Source organism: Pongo abelii, chromosome 7 (assembly GCF_028885655.2).
Source record: "Pongo abelii isolate AG06213 chromosome 7, NHGRI_mPonAbe1-v2.0_pri, whole genome shotgun sequence".
Classification (NCBI taxonomy): domain Eukaryota; kingdom Metazoa; phylum Chordata; class Mammalia; order Primates; family Hominidae; genus Pongo; species Pongo abelii.
The window spans coordinates 14,973,862-14,991,857 of NC_071992.2; the positions used below are offsets into that span (position 1 = coordinate 14,973,862).

General features: G+C 36.9%; 1 protein-coding gene and 1 long non-coding RNA gene across 4 annotated transcripts in view; one reads left to right on the forward strand and one right to left on the reverse strand.

The window, feature by feature from the left end:
• DLC1 (DLC1 Rho GTPase activating protein) overlaps positions 1-17,996 on the reverse strand; it is a 524,846-nt gene that overhangs the window by 222,263 nt on the left and 284,587 nt on the right. For all 3 annotated transcript variants that reach the window (XM_054561211.2, XM_024250985.3, XM_024250984.3), the window contains exon 5: positions 2,771-2,804. In XM_054561211.2, the coding sequence (XP_054417186.2) occupies positions 2,771-2,804 (34 nt within the window). The remainder of the gene's footprint in view (positions 1-2,770; positions 2,805-17,996) is intronic.
• On the forward strand, positions 7,400-12,713 carry LOC129060894 (uncharacterized). Its single transcript, XR_008527766.2, has 3 exons — positions 7,400-7,580; positions 7,919-8,066; positions 12,480-12,713. It is a non-coding gene; the product is annotated as an uncharacterized LOC129060894 (long non-coding RNA).

Below are 17,996 nucleotides of genomic sequence, written 5' to 3' on the forward strand. Positions count from 1 at the left end.
GATGATTAATGGAATGTGTCCCAAATGATTTCATTTAGAGCTTCACAAAGCCTGGTAGAGTTGGTTCCAGTTAGCTTGGATGAGAGGTCACACAGATTAAAAATAGACTTTCTTAATAAAGAACAATAGGCTACATTCATTTAGAAAGATACAAAAAAAAAAAAAAAAAAAAAGGCCTTAGGGGCGGGTATGAAGCTTAATCCTATTTAAGAACTCAATTAACCCCGAGAAGATTGAGTGGGTCTCCTGCTTTCACGGCCATTCCTCTGTCTAGTGGAAGCTTACAAACAGAGATTCAAAAAGACATGAAAGAAACAAGATTTATATTTGTATATAGAACACTCAAAATATTTTTAACGCTTCAAATAATAAAGTTTAGAAATACAAGAATTAGATTGCTTAGACTGTTATGGTACTTAAAACTTTTGAAATAAATCACATTCTCTTTTGAATTGTCATATTTGTTACCATGATTCATAAAATATTCAAACATGAGCATTTGTCTTGACAGGTAAATTCACTGCCTTGAAAAAAAAAATCCTTTCTGTCTTATACTTAAATGATCAAACAAAATTGCATTTTCTCTTAAATATATCAGCATATCCTCCAGAAATCTAAATAGAAATTCATTCTGGAGTAAATTCCAATCATTCTAATATTTTCATAAAGAGCAGAAGTCAGATTTTGCTCAATTCAGTCCGTCCTGAGTTGCTAGGTATCTGAGATGGGGCATCCAGGTGCCTGGGGCCTGTGGAGATCATATATGTCATCTTATGGAACCTCTGAAAATTTAATCTCTTGACTCTTTTATGTGTGCCTCAGCCATATAGAAATGACTCAAAAAGATTATGTAAGGAGGGACAGTGGATTTCATTAAAAAAAATTGTTGTTCTTAAGGAGGAAAATTTCCAGGATTATGATAAGAAGTAGTGGTTACATTATATTTATGTTCTCTAATTAGTTCTTTGTTTTAAAAATATTTTCAGGCCAGGTGCGGTGGCTCACGCCTGTAATCCCAACACTTTGGGAGGCCGAGGCGAGTGGATCACCTGAGCTCAGGAGTTTGAGACCGGCCTGGCCAACATGGCGAAACCCCATCTCTACTAAGAATACGAAAGTTAGCCGGGTGTGGTGGCGCAGGCATGTAATCCCAGCTACTCAGGAGGCCGAGGCAGGAGAATGGCTTGAATCTGGGAGGTGGAGGTTGCAGTGAGCCAAGATCACACCACTGTGCTCCAGCCTGGGCAACAGAGTGAGACTCCATCTCAAAAAAAATAATAAAAATAAAAATAAAAATATTTTCAAAATATTTGAGAAGCTTGACAGAATGAAGCACTTCTCCCTGTCAAACTTAAGCCATTTAACCGGAAGAGGAGAAAGAGAACTCTCTGCCTTCCTGTCTCCTCCAGCCACGGCATTTCCATTCCTTCTTTCCTCTCCTGACCAGCCAACAACTCACATCCTCATTTTCTTCTTGGGGTGTGAAAAAACTTGCTGACATTCTGGAATAGGATGACAACTTTGTTCTGTTATATACTTTGTTTAAATTGCAGCGAATCATGGGGACAGCTATTTAAGATACTGGAGATTTAAAACTTTAAATCCATTCAATATATGGTAAATATATTGGTGCAAAAATAGTTACAGTTTTGCCATTGAAAGTAATGGCCAAAACCGCAATTATTTTCGATGGCCAAAACCACAATTACTTTTGCACCAACCTGATATTAATCCTTATGATATTAGTACATTGTTATGTTGTGTGATTTTTCTCTTGAGCTGACATATGATGCCAGTTCAATATTTCAATATTTTCCCCCTATTCTGAAGAGATACTTTTCAACATTATTAAAGTGAAAAAACGAGATACAGCCTAAACACGAGAGAAAAGTTGAGCTGACAGAAGGACACAAACTAGGAAAATTCTGTGTAAAAACTACCTAGCAGCAAAAATAAGGTCACTGACATAGACAGCAAACACCCCCGCCAGACAAACTCTAATGCTTTAGTGTAAAGGCACTTGAAATTTTAATATTTTTTCTAAGATGAGACTGTAAACTTTTAATATAGCTCTTAAAAATCACAAATGTCAACAAACTAAGTGATGTACTTCAAGTTAGATAATATACGTTTAATCTGTTTTTGTTTTCATTACACAGAACACATAAGACAGTATGATTTTTTAAAAACACATAGATCTACCAATCCAAGTCTAATTTTTCATATTTTCATTTCTCATCAGTCCTTGTCCATTTCCCATAATACTGTTAAATAATTATAATTAAAGCACAGAACATAGAAAAATATTGTAATTTTTTTCTTCAATACAATTATTCACATTGCTACATCACTATATTTTTGATAGTATAGCATCAACTTTAAGCATCAATTACATCTTTTTCTGTGGCTACTAAGTCATTAAGAGTAAAAATAAACCTTGGTAATTATTAACAACTAATTTCCAAACTCATTCCCCAGAACATTGATCAACATCTAATTCTTTTACTTAAGAAAAAAATTGTGGTTGCAGTTACAAGGAAGACCCCAAGAAACACATATCTTATTCTAACACAATATCATTATGTCAGAAAACCACATATATTTTTCTTATATATTGAGCAAAACAAGTTCCTTTTACAGAATTTAAACAACATTTTCCCAGATATTCATGAGATGTATACATTTTATATATTTAATAAAATGCCTATTTTAAGGTGAAATTTATTCTAAAATAGATTGGCAAGAAAACATAACCAAAATGTCAACTTACCAGCCTTTTCCTTCTCTGAAATACCTGGAATAGCCTGAAAAAAAAAAAAAGACACAAAAATTGTGGTATTATTAGGAAGAAACATCAAAAAGCATCATTAGAAATAAAATGAGGTACAATTAATGAAGCAAAAATTAAATAGAGCCTGCCAATAGAAAAATTAGCATTTTGGAACTATCAGTAAAATCACTAGATATGTCTTTGATAACTGTAAATCATCTTCTAATTATTTTCTTGTCTGAAGACAGACCCAAACGAATGCACATCCATATTATCTTTAACACTGGCAATAGGCTGGGCATGGTGGTTCACACCTGTAATCCCAGAACTTTGGGAGGCAGAGGCAGGTGGATGGTTGAGCCCAGGAGTTTGAGACCAGCCAGGACAACATGGTGAAACTCCATCTCTACAAAAAATACAAAACTTGGCTGGGCATGGTGATGCACCTGTAGTCCCAGCTACTTGGAAGACTGAGGTAGCAGAATCACCTGAGCCCAGGGAGTTCAAAGCTGCAGTGAGCTATGATCATGCTACAGACTCCAGCCTGGGCAACAGAGTCAGACCCCATCTCAAACAAACGAACAAACAACATTGGCAATAAATGAATCTAAAAACACTTTGAATTAGGGTAGAATTTTTGTAGTTAAAATTTTCTGGTCCTATTCTTGGGAGACAGAAGCAAATTGGTTAGTTTCCGGGCATTTCAAATCTCTTCCCTGTTGCTTATTTTTTCTGTGCACGTGAGTGAGGTATCTTACCTCTCAAGGCTCAGGTTCCTTCTTTATTAATCGCATCTAGATAATCACATCTACTTCAGAGGATTGCTGAAAGAACTAAAGGAAGCAGCCTCTATAAAGCGTACCAGATATTCAGGGAAAAGCCACTCTTACTATTTATTAAAATGGACCTTGGTCCAGTGGGTTAGTTGACTGATGTGAAAGATTTAGAAGCTCAATCCCCAGCATTTATCACTATTATGATTTTTAAAAATAGGGTTCAGAATGAGATCTTTCCAAGAACTTAAAGCTTAACTGTCTAGTTCTACTGTTTGTGGATACCCCTAAACAAATGAAGCAAGTTGGCTTTCTGGTTCTCATTCATCTCAGTTACTCAAGTATAAAATATAGTTGAGGATGTATTAACTGACCCATTGGGATTTGATGCCTTCTACTCCATAACCACTGACCACAGGATAGATCCAAAGGTGGTATTTCTTCATTTCTTCAGGGACAACATCCTCAGAGTTGAAGTAAGAAAAGCACACTCAAATGGGTATGTGTGAGAGAGAGAGAGAGAGAGAGGCCCAAGTGCACCTCTGTTTTGGATCAGCCCAAGAAAAGAGTATCAATCTTCATTTCTAGAAATAGCAAATATCAAGACGTCTATATCCTTGTGAAATATTGATTACTGCTGAGATCTTCACCTTTGGGATTTAGGGGATTTGGTGACTGATGCAATTATTCAACTAAGGTAAAGATTTCCTTATGGATAAAGAGTAGAGGCTGGGCACGGTGGCTCACCCCTGTAATCCCAGCACTTTGGGAGGCCGAGGCTGGTGGATCACCTGAGGTCAGGAGATCGAGACCAGCCTGACTAACATGGTGAAACCCAGCCTCTACTAAAAATACAAAAATTAGCTGGGCATAGTGGCAGGTGCCTGTAATCCTAGCTACTCAGGAGGCTGAGGCAGGAGAACCTCTTGAACCTGGGAGATAGGGGTTGCAGTGAGCTGAGACCACACCATTGCACTCCATCCAGGGTGACAGAGCGAGACTCTGTCAAGAAAAAAAAAAAAAAAAAAGTAGAGATGGGGGGGTTACTTTGGCAAGATTAATTTATACTGAAAGCATATTTTGACTCAATCTCAATCTACATTTAGTTGTTCAGCACTGTTCTCTGGGTGTGAACCGTGTCTCCGCTTGCTTCCAAAGATGCAGACGTATAGATTAAATGGCAGCTTGGGGGATTAGACCCAGAGATCAGGGCTTCCAACAAATGGCATAGGCTGCCAGCATTTCCTGGGCATTCTTTCATTTATTAAAAAGTCATCTGACTTTTCTTCTTCTTCAAGAACTTCTCTGATTCGATACTAGAGGAAAGCAATTTCCTCCTTTTACAAGTGATCCTACAGTTTTGGTAATGTTTGTTTACTTTCTATGTGTCTCTTAAAACATATTTAAAAATAGAATTAAATCCAAACTATGTATTAAATGTTAAGTCTAGCCCCTAAATCTACCCCTGATTGGGGGTTTTAAAATACATTCTCTCTTTTGTGAAAAGCAAATGAACAGAAAAATAAAACAGAAACCCTTCTTTTATCAACAAGACTGGAAAAGTTGGTGACAGGTAATTAAAGAATGTTCCTGGAGAAAGTTCCTCAGGATAAAAATAGCTAGTGCTTACTGGGTGCTTAGTATGTGTACGACCCAGTTTTAAGCTTTTGCCTGCAGAAATTCACCACATCTTTAGAACACCCTGTAAAATCCTGGAAGGTAAAGTAACTTTTGTGAGGTCATACTGTCACTAACGGAAGCAAGGCACAACACAGGCATGCTGGCCTCTGAGCCACACTAAACAGAATTATTTTGAAATGAAGGAGGAAAAAAGTTTGGATTGGTCTTATGATAAGACATTTACTTAGAACACAAAATACCTGTACAGGAATATTTTGTTTGGGACATTTAGACATTGTCTAAAGAAGCCCTCTCTTTTCATGGCAAACGCATTTAAGTCAAGTTGAATGCTTTGCCCCAAATCACAAGTTGACCAGTGACAAAAACAAGCCTTTTCTATATTTTATTTGATTTCAAAAGTATATAACCAAGCATGTGTAAGGAAATATTTAATAAAAATGATAATCAGTGAGTTGGGGTATCAAGCAAAAATACATTTTAGCCTCCTTATGGCCAATGGCCATATTTCATGTAGCCAATGCCAATTACTTTAGAATCTCACCACACTCTGCGTGATTTTTAAGCTACCAAAGCTCACTTCCATTACATAACTTCAAAGACTATATTACAATGTAGAGAAAGGATAGTCAAAGTGTAGTATTCCTAGAATTTTATAACTTCTTTTTAAGAGTAAAGCCACATAGTGATAACAGGTGGATATTCCTCCAATGATTTATCTTTGAATTTGAGGGAGAATTGTCTCTCTAGAAAGTTGTTTGTGAATATATTAAATTGTTAAATTCTGAAATTTTCCAGAGATGAACGACATTAGAAACAATTAAAAAATGCTGACACTTGCTCCACAGTTAGTTAAAGCTGATTGTTAATTCTTAATTACATGCCTCACATTATCCTAGATAAAAAAACTCTTAGCAAAGTTTTCTTCTTTGTGGAATTCACAATCTAATCAAAGAAGTTACAAAAAAGGCAAAGAATGGATGCTGAACGCGAATGATTAGTCACATCATTGGTGTGGCATTAAAAAGAGTGCAAAGAATATAGATCATTAGAACCATCCAAGTAGAAATGGAATGGTTTTCTTGGGCATGAAACCCTTAAGCAGGAGGCATTGATTGGGGGATTCTTCTTGTCGTTGGTTTCTGAGAAGAGACCTGGATAGATTTGGGTCCATGTCCTGAGGTCCCATCACGTCATATCTATTTCTGGGCTCAGAAATTACATTTCACACAAGCTGACTGTATAGTATGGTACAGAGTAGGTGTTCATCCACATTTGTGGAACTAAGACACCAAATGCCTATTTGTATATACAATTTAAATAACATGTATGATTGATGCTTATGAGAAAGCTTCAATAAAAGGCATATTTTTGAATTCATTAGGGGCTGTTGCTAATAGTTGCCATATGTTTCATTTAAACTGCATCCTCAGGAAGTGATTTAACATTTCTTGCAATAAAGCAATTAAACAGGATTTTCCTGCTGGCCATATGGGTTCACTGTAACTTATATATTTTTTTCTCTTATTTCTCAATGGAACAAAGGAAAGTCTACAAATGACTTCCAAATGAAAGGGGAGAAAAATCATCCATAGTCTTTTACTTTTCTTCTCTAGGATATTTAAATAATAAGATAGCAACCTTTTCTATGGCTCCCAACCACTCCGACCCCCTATACTGAGACCCTTTAATAGTTCTCCACATGTAAAGATTTTCATTGAAGTCGGCCAATTAAGGTGTTTTATTAATACAATCAAATTTTTAAAAAGCCATTTAAGAAAGCTTTTTTAGCAAAAGAGAAGGAAACAATTTGCTTTCTTCTAATGAGACCTTTTAAAGCTGTATGTGGGAGCTTAGACTGTGTGCATGCCTGTTTGTGTTTTTGGATGTGGAAGATGGTTGGGGAAATGCTGATTTTGACATGCCACATGGAAATGTTCTAAACATATGTTGATTCTTTTGGTCTGCTGCAGAAATGGCTTTCTGCACTTCCAGGAGAACCTCAGATGGACACCTTTTAGGAACTCACACCAACCGCACAGAAGCTGCTAACGTAAATAGCATCATAAATAATAGACATCATATCTGAATCCATGACAATTGACAATCTGAATGTCTTGTCAATTGAAACATTCTAATTGAACCAGTTTCTTCGTGATGATTTTAGGAATACGCTTTTTTTCTATTTTCTCTGATTTTAGGAATACGTTTTTCTATTTTAGAAATGAAATGAAATATTTCTATTAATTTTCTTTAACATGTCATTTTTATTACGCCATTTTCCTCACTTGTATGAAATATTTTCCTCTTAGTTCTTTAGAATCAGGAACATAGAATACTAACATCAAGAAGGACCATATAGGCCAGTCTCTTCAGACAACTGGCAGCTATGATAGTATGTAAGTTCTCCTATGTTCCATGAAGCAAATTTATTTTTTTTGTCCTGCAGTACACAAACGAGTGCTATCTATTTTGTGCTTTCTCTTTTTATAGTCAGAGCTTTCTTTTACTTGATTTCAAATATTCAAGATGTTCACACAGAAGTGTTTGGAGTACTGTTTAAGTCTATAGAAATTTTATTTATTTGCCTTTTAAAAAGTGGCTTAATTCATAGAAAAATCAGTGACAGAGTAATTTACTCCTTTCCCTTTAAAACATTCACTTTTCTGCCCACAAAAATATGTTCCACAGAAAAATAATTGCAGAGAAATTCCAAAATAAGTAATTCTGTCCTTAGGAATTGCAAGAAAATATCCTTCGGTGATGGAACAGCCTCTGTCTCAGATGAGAGCGCAAGAGCCCATCATGGGCACGTGGGCAACAGGAAGGGTTTTGGGATTCACATTTTTTGGGAAGACATGAAAGACAGCATGAAAGAAAATAAGGTACATGGGAAAATGAGTTTGTTTTCGTCTCTTCTTCCTTTAAAGAGTCTTTTGAAATCATGCCATTCTGCAATATTGTTAGCCAGTCAATGATTTCAGTCTGCTTTCATTTGAACAAAGAATTTTATTGAAAAGCTGTGTCTGATTGGCAATCTGATATCATCTATTTTGGTTTACAAAGTAATTCTCTAGCTTTGACGGTCATCATTCTTTCATTAAAAATATAGTCTCTTCTTGATGAAGAGGGATTTAGAGATCATTCATTTGTGTTTCCCAATCTTCAGTTCTTCAAATACCACCTTCAGAATTTTTACTATATACATGTATCATCTATAAATTATTTACTTAATAATTTAATAAAATCAAATTTAAATACATTTTCTATTTTTTACTTGTTCTAAATAATAGAAATGCATACATTTATGGGTTTGATTTGTGGGTTGTATTACTCATAATACACACTAGGATACATAATTATAAAAATTCAGAATGTTTACCCCAGTATCAGCTGATATACCATTAGTACTGTATGTACTATATTTTGCAAAACACTGATTTAGCTCTTTGTCTGTCATTTTGCTTATGAGGACGTTGAGACCCAGACAGGTTAAGTGACTTGCCCAATACTACAGGGCTTTTTGTAGCCAGATGGAAACTAGACTAGAATGTGGCTTTATAACCCTGTCTACTATACCATTCTTCATAAGACTGATGAAGCCAAAGGTCCTCATGGCTTCATCCCTCCTAGTGTTCATGATTCCAACTTAACTTAGTTTCTTAACCAGATCATAGAAGACAATGGAAATTCAGTTTCAGAAAGAAGAGATGATGTGCTGGCGTAAGGATTGCCTTCAAGGAACAAATATCTATAACCAAAGTGAAATATTAATAAATGCATGAACAATTATCTGAGAAATGTCATTCATGCTGTGTATCCTTATTTCCAAAAAAAGGACACATCTTATTTAATAAAAGTTATCAGCAATATTGAGATTTATTCCCCCCCTAAAATCGCTGGCTTTAACAACTGTCTTTCAGTTTTTGTAGACTGAAATTATGACTTTATTTATACTATACGGTGTAGAAATTTGGGGTCTCAGCTTAAATAGTTGTTTGAACGTTTGAACAAAGGCAAAGTTGATTCTTTTTATTTTGTTTTGTTTTGAGGCGGAGTCTCGCTCTGTCGCCCAGGCTGGAGTGCAGTGGCGCTATCTTGGCTCACTGCAAGCTCCGCCTCCCGGGTTCACGCCATTCTCCTGCCTCAGCCTCCCGAGTAGCTGGGACTACAGGCGCCCGCCACCACGCCCGGCTAATTTTTTTTGTATTTTTAGTAGAGACGGGGTTTCACCGTGTTAGCCAGGATGGTCTCGATCTCCTGACCTCGTGATCCGCCCGCCTCGGCCTCCCAAAGTGCCGGGATTACAGGCGTGAGCCACCGCGCCCGGATTCTTAAGAGATACTTTGGTGCTGCTCACAGGTATGTCTGTAGTTTATCTTTAGCAGAGATGAGATGACCCTCCACTAAATAAGAATGAAAGTTGGGATTCTGACCTTGAAAATTTTTTCTTTTCCTTCTCAAAACACTGACATTTACTGTATTTAAAGCTGGTGACTCTGTCTTCAACAAATCTGGCAGAATATGTTACTCTAAGCTGTCTTCAGATAGCTAAATGTTGAATTTCAGACTGACAAAGCTCTGGTTGAGGCCACTTTTATTTGGAAATATGGTCTAAAATAAATACTAATCATTATTCGAAGTTTTTTTTAAAATAATTTCTTTAGCAAGTTAGATAAACAGAAAGAGCCCCATGACTGGGCCACATTAACTTAACTCTTCTCTGTCTTTATTGAATTTTTAATGATAATATTTTGTATCTGTAAGAAATTTACAATTGATGACTTATTCATGACATATCCTTCAGATATATTTTCATCTTATGAATTCTTTTCAGAATTTAATAAATCATGTCTTTATGTTACTATTAAAGTTTATTCCAATTGAACATTGCTAATAGAAAAAATGCCTATTAAAATTAATGAATATATTTAAGTACTGCATATTAATATATTCATTGTCTCTATATTATATATATCTCCTTAAATTTGCAAATTCTTCAAAATTATTATTTTATTGTTCTGTATAATGATTTGCCTGTGGTAGCCACTTAGAAATACTGACTATTCATGGTAGTTTTTGTTTTTTAAGTCTGATCTATGAAAGTTCACAATTAAGGAGTAATGTAGACATGTTGGCTTATTTCCAGTGAAGATGATACTCAAGATAATTAACTTATTCAGAGAGCAATTGACTCAAAATGGCTGTTTATCCTTTTTGTTGGATGATGTCAACCAGCAATTTATCTCCCCTTCAATGTTACACTCCTCATAATGATTCATTTTGTCCACGAAGTCTGAATCGTAGCTTTTTGCTGGTGCGAAATGCTCCTTCTCACAGGATTTCCTGGGCATTACTAAGGCAGCGTCCCTGCTGAAGATTTTTACTCACAGCACTGTTTTCCTTAAAATGCTTTAGTGATTCTCTTTCTTCTTCCTAGTATGCTCATTCTGTAGTAATGTGCTCTGAGAACCTCATCCTCTTGTGCCTAGGTCTAGTTAATCATTAAGACTCATGCAAAGTACTCACTACCTACACAGTCTTTTGCTAAGTGCAGTAATTGCAGAAAAGAAATTGAAGACATGCTGTGAAAAGAAGTAATCTAATTGTGAATCCACACTGAAGACTGAAACAAAAAATTAGAGGTGAATATGAACACGTACAAGGTTTCTTACTGCCATTAATTAGCGTGATGATTTTTGGCACTTTTCTAGAACTCTCTGAGCTCAGTGAGATAGGGGTAGATATAGTATCTACATCCTGGGGCTATTTGTGAGGGTTAAATGAAATTGCTGCATGGGAAGGGATTATCACACAGCTCCATGATTGTGAACTGTTCCTACTGTGGTATTTGTTAATATGAGATTAAAAAGCAACTACTGTATATATTTATTAGGAAATAATGCAAAACAAGTATAGGTTGTCTGCCTCTGAGTCCTCCTCTTCCTCCAGTCTGATTAACTTGTTTCCGCATGTTTATTTCTCCTTTATTTATTTTGAACAATTTTAAATTATTTTCCGTGAGATTTTGAAAAACATTTTTCTTTTTTTTCAGCTATTTTCCCTAAGTTTTATAAAGCTCAGTGTGGAGGATATAATCCTTCTCCCTCACCTTTTATTTGAGGTTTGTCACCCCAAACTAGCTATTACTAGGTGGGCCTATTCTTTGTCCTTTTAGGTAAGCCAGTGATGATATTCTACTTGGGTCTCCATACAGAGGAGCAGGCTCCCAGTTCTGTATGTCTTGGAGCAGCAGGACCTGAGGGCATAAGTGGAAGTGATCCCTGTACCAGAAAATGTGGAACATTTATATTCTGCACTCATGTGACCTTTGGGTGACTTCTGAATTGTAGGAGATCCCTGGGACCACCATTCGCATTTAATCAGAACTCTTCATGAGATTTATCACTTACTGAAGTTTCCCCAAATTAAAATGAATTCCATGCACTATTCATAAATTATTGAAATATATTCATATAATTATACATATAATATACATATATAGATATACATATATTACACATATATTTATAATATACATGTGTATACATATTATATATGTATATATGTATATTCACATTTAATCAGAATATAATATGTATATTATAAATATATGTGTAATATACATATAATATTGGTCAATAGACTTGGATAAAAATAGAGGTAACATATTGGTTTACAGTTTAACAGAATAGCATATAATGTCTAGCTAAGAAACAAAATAACATATATTGTCAATCTATTTGTTTTGTGTATTTTCACTTAGTCTCTTAGCTGAGAGATAAAGCATTTACTCATATCCATCTTGGTCAGGTTAATTACTACCAATTATATTCAAATATAAGCTTAGTTTCATTTTAATAATTCAATGCCTGCATGTTCATCTGTATTACCAAACATTTGCTGATATTCTTACCATTTCATAACATCCAACTTAAAAACTTTTGGTAGATCCAGGCTTCCGGTAGAAGCTCAAAACATAAACCATTAGATCAGAACCACAAAAAGAATACAGATTAAAACTGCTTAAATGATATACGTAAATCTCTTTATGACAAACCGTAATCTTGTTCACTGAATTGGAATTTATTCTTATCAAATATGACTTCATAAAGTGGGCTCTTGGCTGGAGCCCAGAAACATTTTTATTACAGGGAGATATTTATTGTAGTGGTAACCACCCACAAATTTGATATATATTATGCGTGGTCTAACCTAAAATGTACACCATGATACCAGGATCAGTAAAATATAGGTTTTATTTTGGCTGAAAGTAAAGGTATTCTAATGTTCTGCAGCTCTAATGAAACTCATCACTCCAGGCCTGCGGGTGTGCAGAATCTACTGTAAGTGATTGGAAACTAAGGAAGAAGTTTATGACACAGAAGACTAACAGAACCTGATGAATGGCCTGGTGCAGTAGCTGATGCCTGGAATCCCAGTGCTTTGGGAGGCTGAGGCAGAAGCATCCCTTGAGCCCATGCGTTCGAGACCAGCATGAACAAGATGGTGAGACCCTGTCTCCACATACATACATATATACATAAATGTTAATAATAAAAAGAAACTGATCAAAAATTTCACGAGAGGTTTTTGGAATCAGGATGATAATCAAATAATAGCCAAACATTTGGTGCTTTCAAAGTGGTAAATTGTGTTAACATTGAGATGTCTATAAACATTCTGCTCTTTGAGGACAAATGCTTGGGCAGAAGAGATGTCCTTGTTGGCACCTCTGAGGTACATGTCTGAATCTATCTATAAAATGTAAGAGGAGGCTGCTCTATGGTGTCAGAAAGGGTAATTTAGAGATGAACTTGATGTTGGGGCCTTTCAATTGCCTGCGCTTGGTAACATGGTAACTTCTGTGACCTCTCTCCTTAAATCACAGGAGCCCAACTCAGTTTCTTCTACTCCACTGATGACGTAAGTCCCCGTATTTTGTTTGTTAATTTCCATTTGCTGCCCATCCCCCTCACCCAGATTTCCTTTCTATCCCATCCTCTGTGCAGGAAGGGTGACCCGGATGGAGACAGGGAGTCATATGCTCAGGTTTGCCTGGGATAATCTTGGTTTAACAGATCTCTTGATCAGTTTAACATTTGTCTCAAAATGTTCATTTTTGATGACAAAGTTGTTAATAGTTACATCAAAATTATTCAGAGTGGGTTTGTATTTCCAGCTTCTATAGTCTTGTCTAGTATTTATGAGATGCATGTGCAGAGAACAAAGTTCTCGCTTTAATATGGGGTTAAATCTGAAAGACTACTAAGTGGTAAACAACCTCTCCTTCCCTGACCCCCTTCGTATGTAATCTAGCCAACACCTCCCTTTCAAGAACAGCACGCAGGTTGCCCGCTGGCTTAACAAAGTGCTCTCAGACACAAGTGGTTGGGGACAGCTAACCCTTTCTGATTTCTGCTGGTGATGGAAGTGTCCAACAATGCCTCCCTACCAGCCACTTGATCTACCAGCCAGTGTGGTCTGGTGCCTGCAGCAGCCTGTAGGACTCACAGAGTCTGACAAGATGGAAGGGCAATGTGGGTTAGGTGGATGTGAGATATGCAGGACAAACAGAGGTACAGCAGTTTTGTCCTAGTATATACAGAGTCATAGGTGAGTTCTTGCTATCGTGGTTTTGCCATTTTTTGTATTGTATAAAGCTACAGTTATATAGTTAGACAATTGTTGAGTAGCATGTTTCTTTTTTTTGCAATAATGGTAATTAATTTTAACAACTTTCTTAACCCTCAAAAGTGTCCCAGTCTGGATGATAATTTATATGAGAATGCTTTATATGGATTCCATCAACAGGGTCCTTATTCCTCTTGGCTTCCAGGTAGGTTGGCCCATGGCAAGCCGTAGAAGGAGACAGAAGGGGAGGAGAGTAAGGTTGGATTATCTACTCCTCTGGATCCCATCTGGCACGATTGCCTGGAACTGGTTGTGACTTTTCACCTAAGGTCATTGGTTTTCTTAGGGCAGCTGACTTTGCAGACTTTCTCCTCTCTGCATTTTGTTACTTGCTTCCTTCTCTGGTCGTTTGGGCCTTGGGTGATCAGCTCAGCTGCTACTAACCCCCCAGTGACTGTAGTATCCCTTGTGTTTCTCCTATCATACAACTTTGCAAATAGTCCCTGTATAACTAATCCCTTCTCAAATAATCTTATGTTAAGGGTTTCTTGTATTTTCTATTGGATTCTTAATTGAATCTATTCCTTTTTTTTCTTCTATGAATGAGCATTGAAATTTCCTTTCTCTCCCCACTCTCTTCCTATGCGGAGAGTTATGTGAGGCATAGACTGTAATAAGTGAAGAAAGTCTTACAAATCATTTATGTATGATTAAAGTCTATCTTGGCTCCAGAAAACTATATTTCAAAATGGGTCAATGAATTCTGAGCTTTCTGTGAGGTGTAGTTTGTAGCACTGACATATTTTCAATTTAGACTAATGCTCAAAAGATTCAAATCAAGTATAAGGAAGGTTAAGTAATAACATTAGCAATACGCCGCATTTTTGTTTGTAAACATAGATGGGAGGATAATTAACTAGCAAGTATGAAAACATTAGTGTCCAGACTGAATTGCTTCAATACTAATTTTCTCTAGAAAACCCATTAAATAATTTGAACATTCAACATAAAAGCATAGACTTTATAGACGTAGCATGGTTAACTGAAATTTACATACAACTTTAGAAGTTAGATGAGATTGCTTTGCTAACTAAACATTTTACAAAACATATTTTCAAAATTATTTATCAAAACCTGGGTAGAAGATAGGAGATGAAGGGAGAAGGAAATAAATTCGAATTCTGGGAGAAAAGATAGAGATGAAATGGCTATGGTCAGTACTTTTTTGACCAATATCACTGAGGCATAAAGATCGCATCTGTATTGGGCTGTGTCTGGTGTGTGGTGAGGGGAATGAGGGGTAGGGAGGGCCTGAATTAAAGGCACTGGGAGGTGATAAATAGGGAGAAAGTACAGAAGGAAAGGGAGAAGTTCAAATTAGGACCTTTAAGAGGATTGTATTTTCAAGGGCAGGCAGAAGTTGAGGAGAGTGGAAAGAGGATTGAGAAGGCAAAGTCAGAGAAATAACTTGTAGTCAAGAGTCCAGTTATAGTCCTCAAAGTGGCCAGCATTTTGTGACTAACTAGGAAAAGTGATGGTAAGTTGCTTCTGTGACATTGGGGAATAGGAACACTTACTTAGCAGTCACTGTAACTCTGCACTTGCTCTATGCCAGGCAGTTTTCTAAGTACTTGGCACTTATTAACTTATTAATAATCTTTTTAAATTAAATTAGGTTTATTCATTTTTAGAGACAGGGTCTTTTTGTGTCACCCAGGTTGGAGTGCAGTGGTGTGATCATAGCTCACTGTAACCTCAACCTCCTGAGCTCAAGTGATCCTCTTGCCTCAGCCTCCTGAGTAGCTAAGACTAGCGTGCACCACTACACTCAGCCATTCAGCTAATTAAATTTTTTTTTTTTTTTTTTTTTTTTTTCAGAGAAGGGGTCTTGCTATGTTTTCCAGGCTGGTGTGAAACTGCTGGCCTCAAGTGATCCTCTTGCCTTGGCCTCCCAAAGTGCTGGGATTACTGGAATGAGCCATTGTGCTTGGCCAACTAATATAATCTTAATAACTACCAAAGGGATAATGTTACTATATCATTCTATGTGTGAGGAAATGAAGTCAAATAGAGACAAGGTCATCTAATTGACCAAGATCTCACCATCAGTAAGCGTCCATGTCAAGTTATGAACCGAGGGTTTTAACTTAGTTAAGTTCATGTTCTCCCCTTCTCTTCTACACAGACTCTTTAGGGCTCACATTTTCGCTTTTCTGTACATACCCTTTACCATAGAAAACAGTAGGAAAAAAGGAAGTTAGAAACTAAAGATATTGGTATGGTTTTTAATTACTAGTAACAAACAAACAAAACTCCTAGTTGGAACATGGGCTTAAAGAAGTAATTGAACACTGATCATCCTTGAGATGCCTAATGATTAATATTAAGGGAGCAGGAAACATTAACACAAAGGTAAGCCATGGACACATTTTCCCTTTCTACATGTCAGTCCTTGGCCGGCTGAACCTTCCCTCTCTTCTTTCTGAATACCTTTGCTAGCTAAGAGTGCACTTAACAGAATAAAGGGAGAAATCATAGTTTTTATGACCACACTAGAAAGTGTTTATATACTTTCACAAGACAGATTGAATGCTCTGTGGTTTAGCCTCATGTAATCTCTCTCCTGCAAAGAAGCACAATTGAGTGAGGTTAACTCCGAAGCTGGGTGCTGACAAGGAGCACTTAAAATAGAGCTGGCTTTTGCAGACCTGGAATTCTTCATCAATCAGCAGTGAGGCTAACGGGTCTATTTATACCTATAATGGGGATACCTTTCATCAGACTCAAACGTAATTGGTTTAGTAGCTGTGTAGTTTATAAAACTGTTTCTGATTAGAAGCACATCAACAAAATAAAAAACACTCAAAAAAGTGAAAGTAACATATTGTAAGCATGTAAAAGACACCTGGTCTTAAAGATAAATTTTGCATTATAATTAAGATCCCATTTTCGCCTCCCTTCCCTGCCCCGCCCTCCACTGGCAAAGAATGCTTGCAAACATCATTCTCTCCACAACTTTTCCATTATCATCTGTTTCTTCCCACCCAAGTGATATGGTTTGGATGTGTGTCCCCACTCAAATTTCATCTCGAATTGTAATCCCCAGTGTTGGAGGAGGGGCCTGCTGGGGGTGATTGGATCATGGGGGTGGATTTCCCCCTTGCTGTTCTCCTGATAGTGAGTGAGTTCTTACAAAATCGCGTTGTTTAAAAGTGTGTAGCACCTTTCCCCTTGCCCTCTTCCTCCAGCTCCAGCCATGTAGGATGTGCCTGTTTCCCCTTTGCCTTCTGACATGATTGTAAGTTTCTTGAGACCTCGCCAGCCATGCTTCCTGTTCAGTGTGTGGAATCGTGAGCCAATTAAACCTCTTTTCTTTATAAATTACCCAGTATTGGGTAGTTCTTTATAGCAATGCAAGAGCGGATTAATACACCAACTTTTTTCAGTATCCTTCTCCAACGATTGTTTAATTCTCTTTTTTTTTTTTTTGAGGTGGAGTCTCGCTCTGTTGCCCAGGCTGCAGTGCAGTGGTGTAATCTCGGTTCACTGCACCCTCCACCTCCCAGGTTCAAGCAATTGTCCTGCCTCAGCCTCCCAAGTAGCTGGGGTTACAGGTGCACGCCACCACGCCCAGCTAATTTTTTGCATTTTTAATAGAAATGGGGTTTCACCATGCTGGCCAGGATCCTGACCTCATGATCTGCCGGCCTTGGCCTCCCAAAGTGCTGGGATTATAGGTGTGGGCCACCATGCCTGGCCCATTATTTAATTCTATAACCTTATTATTAGGGCTGACAAAAGGCTGGTTTGGGTTTTAAGTTATTAAATTGGCACTATGCAAATGAATTCTAGTTTCAAATATGAGCACTAGAATAAAATGCTGCTTTATTATCTTAAATTTCTTGCTAATATCCATTTGGGATATTTGGTCTTATGATTTCTGCTCTCTATGAAATGGGTTAAAAACTTGCCTGTTAACTCTTCATTAAGAGAAGTTCAGATCCTCTTTGCATAACTCTAAACTTTGTTACAACTTCATCTAATTATCTATCTTTTGGAATTAACAAAAGAAAGTATTTGTAGCATATTTAAAAATAAAAACATGAAAACAATGTCTTTTTTTCTTTTTCAAGGATTATAATAGAGCAGGGTCTCAAAGTCACACAACTACTATACTCCTG